At 40.5% G+C, this 10,923-nt stretch overlaps 1 protein-coding gene across 3 annotated transcripts in view; it reads right to left on the reverse strand.

The window, feature by feature from the left end:
- The window catches only part of negr1 (neuronal growth regulator 1), a 133,779-nt gene extending 126,204 nt beyond the window's left edge, over window positions 1–7,575 (reverse strand). For 2 of the 3 annotated variants that reach the window (XM_076725825.1, XM_076725827.1), the window contains exon 1: window positions 6,930–7,556. In XM_076725825.1, the coding sequence (XP_076581940.1) occupies window positions 6,930–7,099 (170 nt within the window). In that variant the 5' untranslated portion in view covers window positions 7,100–7,556. Of the gene's footprint in view, window positions 1–6,929 lie in introns of all 3 variants that reach the window. The other variant, XM_076725828.1, reaches the window with a different exon arrangement.
- Between the last annotated feature and the right edge of the window lie 3,348 nt (window positions 7,576–10,923).

Consider the following 10,923-nt stretch of genomic DNA (forward strand, 5'->3'; position numbering starts at 1 on the left):
ATGTATGTTAGCCCCACCACATAGTTACAACATGTGGCCATAAATCATGGCATGTAACTAAAAAAGCTCTGGCAGCATCCTAGAAGGTAAGTTGTGCAGGAAGCCACAAAAAAAAACGAGTTGCCTCACCATAAAACATTAGTTTGGATTTTCTGTATGTCTGTTTTACAAAAATATGAGTACATTTCAACAACTGCATCTGAGCCTTGGCTTAACTATAAATCTGTAAAGAGCATCTGACAAGATGACAAAAAGACAAGACAAGACAAAAAATAGTAAAACCACTCCCTCACAAAGCACATTATAGGCTCAAGTATAAAACAGATACAGACACATTGGAACACCTGTAGGAAAATTAGCATCAAAATCAAACGACCCACTAGATAAAGTGGGTCGTCCTTCTACAAAGTGTCCTAGATTGATTAAATATGGATCACTTGGCACAAAAGGTGTCAAAGGTTCACATATTTGAGATCGTTTCTCGTCAATGGGTTATGCATAAGTATCACTTTCAGAGAAAGGTTTCCTATAAAAAGCCTTGATATTACATTTACCGACTGGGTTGTTTCACAGATAGCACTGTATCTTTATATGTTCTCATCTGAAAGAGATTAGGCTGCTTTCAGCAACAAGCTGACTTTAAAGCAAGCCATGACAGGCTCTGAGTTTCAAGTGGATGCTGTGGAGGAGGTTAACTGGAGGTCTTCATGGAGGCAGCTGTGTTGAAAGCCTCCTTAGCCACTATTCTAGCATGTCACCTTGTTGGCTGATTTCCATTGTACTAAAGCACATATATTGCAAATGGATGCCAGAGTAATAAATCGGCTGATTACTATAACTAGCTTCCCTTGCAACAGGAGACAGACCCCAAAGCTAGCAATATGCCTGCTTTGTGCTGTTTAAATGGAAAGGTCAGATTTTTCACACATAAATCCCAATAAATTACTGCAATTAATCTGTTGATTATTACTTTTAACTGATTATTTGTCAGATTATAAGACAAATCTTGATTTGATCTTGATATCTTGATTATTTCCAGCATTGTACTGTATTCTTGTACAGGGCCCAATCAAACAACTTGGCAGGGCAAGTATAGATGTGGCCAATGCAATAAAAACAAGTTAAATAAATGGAGTCTGGGGATGCAGCCATGTCCTGACAATAAAATGGAATGTAACTAATATATTTGAGTAAATATTGCTCTAGTTTCTGTTGTGAAAAAATAAACAATTTATTTTAGACTTGTCATGAACCAGTCGGTTTGGTTTTGTTATTTCCTGTTTTATTTTGAAGTCTTTCCTCTTGGTCAGAGTTTACTTTACTTCCTGTGTTTTCCCGCTCTATCATTGTGAGGTTGTTTTCACCTGTGTCTAATTAGTTGTCCTCCCCTGTCTATATAAGTCAGTGTGTTCCTCTTTGTCTTTGTCGGTTCATCCCGTGTACATCTGTTTCACCTGTGTCTTTGGACTTTGGACTTTGGACTCATTTTTCCCTGCTTGTTTTTGGATTTTTGAACTCTGTTGGATTTTGTTTGTTTTATGGACTTTTACATTGGATTTGACCTCACCTGCTTTGTTAGGTTTGATTTTTTTTTCTTTCTTTTTTTGTTATTAAAAATGCACCAGTTCCTCCTCTCATTGGAATGGATGCAGACCAAACAGGTCTGCATCCATTCCAATGAGAGTGATAGCTATATCATGTTCTTGACTACACTGGTGAAATAAAGTGAATCAACTTAAAAAACATACATTAAATACCCTGTGTGTATAGTGGCTGATCAGACAATTTCTGAAACAGCAAAAAAAAAACAACCACTAACAATAAACCATGATTGAAACACAACAGGACCATTAGTCTATTTCTATTAGTATATGACAATTGGCCTAAATCAAAACACCAAAACACTTTTAAAGTCTTAAGAAATCAACAAAATACTAATCTAGAAATTCCCATGATGTGGCACACAGGAACACCCACTACCATTTCTGTCTTGTACCTTTTCACACATGCCATGGCAATGCCAGAACAGATGAGGCAAGGGATGGTTCCTATTTTGTCATGTATTCCATATTCAACAAGCCTGTGAGACAAGAAATGTATTTTTGTGAATAAGAACGGGAAGCACCCATTTGACACATTACAAGGAACATTAAAAGAGGATTGGAACACCGTGGATTCAAATACCTCATCAGGGAAGTCTTGTGATTGGTTCACTGACTTCATATGAAAGCGAGTTTCATTAGACGGACATAAGGCTTTGCTTGTCACTGAAATGTTGCGGTATTCATTCACAACACAGTCATGCCAGCATTTTCCCTTAAATGTTATCAAGTCTTAAGGTGGGAAATTGGCGGTACAGGTATACCCTGAATATCAATCCGTGCTCCCATTCACACATGACCCCATGCAGGAAATGTTCCTGAACATCTCTGGGAGAGACTGCATACATTAAAGGGCCTTTTGTAATATCTGTGCCTGGATGGCTCCATCTGGGAGCTTAACAAAAGACCCTCCCCCACGTCTACTGTTTTGCATCATGATAGCATCTATTCAGTTGTGCCAAAAATGAGGTCAAGTGACTTGCCTAACACTTGATCCTTGAGATGTGGAGACCGTGGTGAGCATAAGGACTGTGAAAGAGAGCAACGCTTTGCTGACAGCAACACTGATCACATTAAACATGTGGTGCAGAAAACAGGCAAGAGGATTTTGGTGTTTAATTAACAGCGACAGACTCAGGTGTGCCCACAGATGTGTCATAAGAGGTAAACCAGGTTTTCCCCCAAATGAGTGCATGAAACTGCCGATACTTGGCAGCTAACTGATGTGTTCAGTGCTTACTAGATATGCTATATCTCCAACCAAGCTGCTAAGACAAAGTATCCTTGCTTACACTTTTTAACAGAACTGGCTGTGGCCTAATTTAAAAAAAAGTGATGAAATGCAGAAAGTGGAGAGAGCTCTTCTTAGCCATGGTTAGAGTGTGTGTTAAAGTCAACAATTCCTCCTTTAAATTGTGTCCTGTGGAGTTTGAACAGTCACTTAATATTCCTCTATTCCGTCTTACCAGCATCTGCACTGGGGTGGAGACACCAAGCCATTTAAACTAGATGTTGTCTCTGGCACAAGTGCTTATAGTAAATGTCAAGACCTTTCAGAGCCATAATAATGACACAGTTGAGGAAAATGATACATGGCATAGTTTTTTGTCCTGGATAACACTAGAAAAAACAGCTCCAGTACAACCGTGTACAGCCAGAAAAGATTTTCATCAACTGGTCAGTTGACATGAGGCAATGATTTTAGATTTATACGAATACCAGACTTTCAAACAAGTGACAGGTCAATTTTGCACCATTATAGACTAAGGCCTGTGGTGCAGGCCTTATTTTGTGGCTGAGGGCCAACTGTCAAACTAAATAACAAAAACAAGCGAGGATCAGCATCTTATTCTTGGTGTGTACAGCCTCGCTCCAATTTATTTAGCTGCTTCCTATTTTCTGCCTTTGTAGAATGTAAAACGTAGCTTGTAAAGCACAATCAGTGTACCTTTTGTCTCGCTCTCACACCATCATGCATATTTCATTGGGAAAATTGAAATACAGCTGATGGACAAAGCACTAGGCATGAACATAGAAAGACAGATATATCTTAAGAATAGCACTGCAAATTGTAAGACTATGATAGCAGCCTATGCTTAAGATTTCAGTCTGCTTGGACTAAATTTACAGACATTTGCTCTTTGCTGTTGATTACAGCTGCTTATACGTGTGGAAGAGGCTGCCACTGATACTGTGTGTTTCCTGACAGCATAGGGAACTGTCTTTTCATCTGGCTGTCCCCCTCAAATTCATAGCCAGATGAGTCATTCACTGGGAAGAGTCAAGGTTTATTCAACTGAATCCAAACGACATGAAACCTGTAAAAAGACAGGGAAGAAAGGAATGGGTAGCTCTTCTAAACAATGCGCTCCCTATGGAAGCTCATAGACTTTAAAAAATGCAGCATATGTGCATAACTTGAATGCACTCATGTAAGACAGTGTGGCAGCAGGAGCCCGACACTTTTCAAATACAAGGGCCATTGTCAGAGGCTGAAAATGTCCGAGTTTTTAGGTACTCAAAAAAAGATTAAAAAGGGCGATGATACACATGTGGACCATCCCTCATTTTCAAGAGGCTCAAATCATTTAATTGATGTGGACCCACTGTCCAACATGAATCACAGCAGCTATAATGCAGCGCTAAGAATTGAAGAGGTGGGGGAAATGAACATGTGACAGTGGACCCACCTCTCGGGAGCTACTCCATAATCCAGAGGCAGTGACTAATTGCGTGCTTCTGGGTTTGTCAGTATTTGAGAATGCTCACATTTTTTAGCCAGCAATCAGCTTTGGGGCACAGCAGAATTGCCCTCTAATAGTCAGGGGTCTTGGCAATAGAGAAACTCAACAAATGGGCGCTGCTTTCTGCATTCTTAAAAGAAATGGTTCACACTTTAATGCCTGGCCAAGACCAGTGAATACCAAGAAAACAGGAAAAAAGACACTACCATGGTTCCTTGTGGTTTGAGAAAATGACTGTGCCAAGACAGAAGAGGCCTTTATCACTGCTTTGGTAACAATGTTATGCAATGAGATGCAATCCAGAGAGGCTAGTGCAAAGCCTATGAAAATGGACCTCCCGTGGGCAGCCCCAAATTGGGCGTGAGAGATTGTTGTTTGCATGATCCTGTTTAAATCATTCAAAAATTAAAAAAACACAGAGCATTCATTCTCTTTCTTGTAGAAAGCTGTCTTTTGCATCATCACCTTGTACACTTGTTTTAATGTCATGTTTTGTCATGCATGGTGCAAACGTGAAACCTAAAAGTCTCAAAACTCAAACACTAAAAATTCTACATAGTTCAAACTGTGAGTGTTAAGTTATATTTTGTTTTTCTAGGTTTAGAAATGTTTTGAATCAATACGTTTTGTTTAAGTAAAATTTTATGAAAAACATGTCCCACTCATTTTTTTTTTAAATTAGGACACAGTTTCAATACTTTTATCAATTCTCATGATTTATTGGCTTCAATAACCTTTTAGCTTAGGTTGTCCACATGCTAGGGATATGAAGTATTTGAACATACATGACATCCAAATGAGCAAAAAAATACCAATGCTGGCACTAGCAGACCATTTCTATTGCAGAGTTCAAAGGGTGAAGAGGTTTACAACCTCTATTCAGTTGACAGGTGCGAGCATCAGCAAAGTGATAACTTCACAGTGGCAGCAGTAGCATGAAAAATGCAAATGAATGGTTGCAGTGAGTGTTGAATAGCCCATTAATTAACTGTAAGAACCTGGCAATAAAAGCATCTCGAAAACGTTTTCCCTATCCATTTCCTGGATTTCTAGATGGCATTTACTGAGGCGATGACCCGCTTGTGGAGTGTGTTGCCTTATTCAGTGGGTGGCAGGCAACTTGTTTATTGAGCTGATTCATAGCACGGGGATAATCTCTGGTCCAATAAACCATCAGGACTCAGGCAAAGCTTCTGCCACTGATCGCAGCCAACCCAGATTGACACCAGGGAATTAGACGCCCTCTCTTAAGAGACAGTCAGAGGTGTAAGTCTCTTTGATGGGACGGCCCTTGGGCATAGAGAGAATATCATAAAAATAGTAAGTACCCCTCAGCTGTTGCCAAGGTAATTCAGTGATGAGCACCAACAACATTTTGACCACCCTCATCGTAAGACACTCATCTCCATTTAGCCACCAATGTTGACCTTACGCCACAGAACCGATTCGGCTCTTCAGCAGCCGAGTGTGAGACAATAATGACTAAAAGCCAACCTGAGTGGAACTTTAGACAGTTAGCTGCTCTGTATGCTGGTCCACACTTTTATTGAAATGGAGCAGACCTGCCCCCCCAGCCTTTCCTCAGAGCCATCAAAGCGGATATTTGATATTGGTACAACAAGATATTATCACAGCCCTCCAAAGATTTTGCGTCTTCTTGTCTGTCTTTTCTGTAAACCGAAGAGTTTTGAATTTCCTGAAGAAATGGAATTTGAGGTTTTTGTAATTACAGCCTCAGGAAAACAGCAAGAGCTGTATATTGAAACTTGTGCATTCAATTATCTTCTATGCAAATCTCTATTTTTATATTACTTTATGATTGTATGCAGAAATTAACATTATGTTTTTATTACAAACTCCTTGTGCACCACGCCCATGCCAGCTAATTTAGTCCTTAATGGGCTGCTACCTGTGCAGCTGGCATCGCAGCGTACGTGATGGAGGGAGGCTGAGGGAGGATGGAGGGAGGATGGGGAAGACAGCGACCACAAATACACACTTCAGCCTCGTTTTGAAACTGCGACATCACATTGTACATTCAGCAAAACTGACAGAACAGCACTCAAAACAGCACGTTAGCCTCTCTTTAGTGTCTGAAGCTCGTCTTCTAACGCTCACAGCGTTTGAAACTGTGGGAAACAGCGAACATAATGTAATCAAATAACATAAGCGATAAGCAGCGGTAGGCTAATTTGGGTAATTCGGGCTATATCGTCCCCCCCTAGGAGCAGCTGTAAAATCAAACACAGCACAAAACAACACACCATGTCTGTTAGCGGATGTCCACAAAGGGGAAGTATGTGAGAAAACTTTGCCGTTAGTGACAGCCGAGCTACTCTTGTCGCAGGAGTCCTCTCTAGCCGCCCTCCTGTCAGGCGAAAACAAGGACGGGATGGAGGGAAAATGGCCTATTGTGTATTCATGGCAGGCGCTGGATAATAACCCCGTCTTTAAAAGTAGTTCACAGACATGTTTAAAACGATGAACTGGTGTGAGGAGAGTGTGTCGAGGTTTTAGCTTTGAAGAAGTCCGACACAGAGCGCGTGAGAGCGGGAGAAAGTGAAGTTGTGTTAGCTTGTTTTACCTCAGTAGAGCCGTGTCGCCTTGTCTGCTGACCACACTTTCCACCGAGGAATAGTCCACAGTTTGTCCAGCGGGCAAACAGGACGGCAGAAAGCAGCACAGGCTGAGAATTATCGCAGTAAGCCACTGACCGGAGACACAAGCATCCTGCACCGCAATCATTATGTCCATCACAGCTGTGTTTTGTTGCCGCTTTTCCCAAGTCTTCTTATTGCAAAAAGCGTGGGGTTAGCTGAAAAAAGAGAAAACCTCGACGCGAGCGACGCTTTATCTCCACACTTTTCCTCCTTGGAGCCCCGTAAAGAAATGGTCCGCCGTATAGTTTCCCAGGTTTGTTTTGCTGGCTGTGGAGCCCACTGTGCGGGGAAGTGTACTCTCCAGTGGCTTGCACACCATCTAGTGAGGAAATGCGATGTAAAATGGGAGCAGACCTAGAAGCAGACAACCCCCAGGCTCTGATCCTGTTGCCATGCGGCCGTTTCCCGGGCAACCCGTTCCCAGTGGCTCGTGATGGAGCAGTAAAACCGGTAGGTATTGATACAGCCTGCGAGCGATTAAAGATATCGACTGGACAACCACCCCCGATTTATTCCCCACGAGGAAATGAACAATGTGAGCATGTGGAAATGGAACTTACTGATAGTGACGCAGGTGTATCCCACAGGAAAACTCTGGTGAGGGGTTCACTATGATTATAAAATAATGTCAACTAATATTTAAAGGAGCTTAATTCATCATTTATACCGTAATTTTATATGAAATGTCAAAAGGAAAATCCACAAAGTACAATTAAGATCTTATTAAAAGTCCCTTTTGGGAAATCTTGGGAAAATTAGCCTGGACACACATACGCCATCACTTCAGAGGACATTACTTTGACTTCCCTCATATAACCACTGCGTGCCTAAACCTAACCTCACCAAAGCCTGAACCCAAGCCTTCACCCTGAAATTTAATGATTTGCATTATGGGCGCTTGCAATTTGTCCCCCAAGGGAAGGCGAGTCCCCACAGTGTGACTGTTTCAACAGATTTTTGTCCCCACAACATGAGTAATGCACGTCCACACACACACACACACACACACGGACACACACACACAGACAGACGCACAGGGGACTTAGAAAGTTTGTTTTAGAGCAGTGTCCCTCTGCATTGTGCTGCTCTAAGCCTTTTGACTTAGCCTACATAATACTTAACAGACTGTACAGTCGTAACCATGGAAATGACATACATTACCACGAGGTGACATGTTGGCGTGGTGCCACTGAATTATTGCACGTGTCACGTGATGCGTTATGAACGCAACAATAGGAAATCTTTGTAGACTTGCAGCAGAAGGCACTAAATCAACCTTTTGTCTGTGTTTCAGAGAGCATGTGCTTAAAATTGACTCAGTTTAACATTTGACTGGAGGGATATTCTAATTTGGTGCTGTAATTTGGTTATGTAAGATATCCCTTTTGTTCTTTTTCATGGCATGGGGTTGTTTCAGTGTTTTTATTTGTTGCTTTATTGCTGATTTTATTTTCCAGTTTGTAGTTTATATCTTATATATAAAGTATCCTGTTCCATTCCTCTGAATTCTCTATAACACTTTCACCTATGTTTTTTTTTATTATTTATTTATTAATTTCCCCAGGAGGATCAATATAGTTTCATGATATCTTATCTCAAAATCTTATCTCACTGACAACCACAGAGCCAAGATTGCAGTCTGTGATGTTATCAAGATGCACTGTCTGGAGCCGCTCCACTGGAATTAAATGGGGTGAGCGGCTGTGAACTCCTGAACTGTTTGCTTCAGTTTTTACACCGAAACAAGCTTTAGCCTATTGCCTTGCCTTTGGTATAAAACCACAAACGGAGCCTTGATCCTCCATAAGTGTATTCTGTGTGCGGCGAGAGTTGCCTTTCCATCTTTGGTTATTATTTATCTGAGGAGATAAATTGTTTATTGCAATGGTATGAGGGAGTCGGAGTTGGGACACAGTTCTATTTACAGGCCTAGCTGTGACAGAGAGCCAGGAAACCGCTTTCCAGAGGTTACAATGGACATTCTACTATGCTGGAAATGAGTCAACAACCAATGTACCATGACAGGCAGTATTAAAAGAGGGGGAGTGAAAAGTTCATCTTGTCACAAACACAGTTCTAATTTGCATAACTGAAGCTCCCTCTACTGTTAATAGCTGCGATAATAGCATTAAGACCAGTGCTTATACTCAGGTTTTGTGACAGAGGTGTTTTGGGCTGAAACAGTGAGATATTTTCCATCCTTCTCTTGTCAGTCACGTTGATTTTTTTCCTTTCTCCAAGCCCTTCAAGATACCTCAGAAAATGAACCTTCCCATGCATGAAAGCTATAATTACAGTGACTCCATTTAGTGTTAGTGCACTGCGCAGAGGGGGGAGAAGAGTGGCAGCCCCTAATATTCAGCTCATAATAACCTCAGGAATTATGAACAAGATGAAAGAGATCAGGCACTGGACTATCATAACGTCGGAGCTGTTTTTTTTTTCTTGAGTAATGGATACCTCAGACATTTCTTCAGAGTTTTCATAACCAGCCGTCTTTTCAAAGCCAGAATGAAATCAATGCATGCAGTTTGCTTTAATAGGGAGTGAATGAAGTGACACATAAAAAAATTGACCATTTTTCTCGGGACGCCATGTTTCCCTGGACAGTTTAAATATATAGTACTTGGCAGAGTTGTCAGCAGCTTTAAAAGTGAACCATGAACCCATGAAGAGTGGCCTTGTTTGTGTGTCTCTTTTAGTGGTTATGGAGACTTTCTGCCGCATTAAAACTGCAGTTATTTTCTTAATAGTATGCTAATGATGAGGCAAAAACCACTGAAGCATATGCTGCCTTATCTTGACTGTTCTGAGTGAGTGATGAGCTTGAATCAAAAAGCCTTCGAAAAGAACCTTATTGCTCTCTTTGCTGTCTTCGTGTTGTCACAGGATTTTTGTTCAGGTATATTTGACTGAACACACAACTCCAACCTTGGTTTATTGGATTTATTTAACATGAGTAATGCAGCGTATTGAAAGCTATTGTTTCATGAAGTAGGTAAGTACACGGTCATTTTTCTATAATAGTGATTTGGCTGGCTATTATGATAATGGATGAGATCCCGCAGGGAAGTGTGCCAATCGATCACAACACACACCAAAACACAAATGCTGAGCAGTTGTATCAAATGAATCCCTACAGCCTGGATTCATGGACATAAGAAAGATCTATGAGGAAAAATGAAAGGAAAATTGATCTCCCGTTCAAAGATCCATGTTTTAGTCGCACGTATTTGAAGACCGTATTTGAATTCATGAAATAATTACAAAGCTTGATGTAGAACAGCCTCTCCGTGTCCATTTTTAAAGTCTTATTTATTTTTACATAGCAAATTGGCATTACAGGCTGACGATGTAATGCATTAATATATGTAGTAAATTCACAAACCATATCAATTATTCATTCAGATTTTCTTTGCCAGATTCAAGACAACAAATCAGCACTTTCAAGTTGACAGTTTTTCAAGACCAAACATATGTAATGATTCATATCAACATTTCTTTACAGAAGTGAAACAGAGGGCATTGAAACTCTTCTAAAACTTCTTATCAGCAACTACCCCCAGTATAAGATAAGACTCCAGTGGGGCCACATTCATTTAGAAGAAAAATTAAGACCACTATACAATGTCATGCACAGAAGAGAAATTAATTATATTTTACTGACATTTCAATTAAAGAGAATAAAAGATGTCAAAGTGTAAGAATTTACCTGTAACACGATGGCAGTTTGATAAACCTTTGACAGTCTTTAACACAGTGCCTGATGAATTTTAATCTGTCTGAAAGCCTTTATACTCATGTGATGGCAGAGAATTACAGCAAAAAGTAGGCTGAATGTTTTCACCTGCGAATGCAGAAGCAAAACCATCGACATTCACCTTAAAAAAGGTTGACCTGACTTTCTAGGAAATACAA

Source organism: Chaetodon auriga, chromosome 3, assembly GCF_051107435.1.
Source record: "Chaetodon auriga isolate fChaAug3 chromosome 3, fChaAug3.hap1, whole genome shotgun sequence".
NCBI classification, from domain to species: Eukaryota; Metazoa; Chordata; class Actinopteri; order Chaetodontiformes; family Chaetodontidae; genus Chaetodon; species Chaetodon auriga.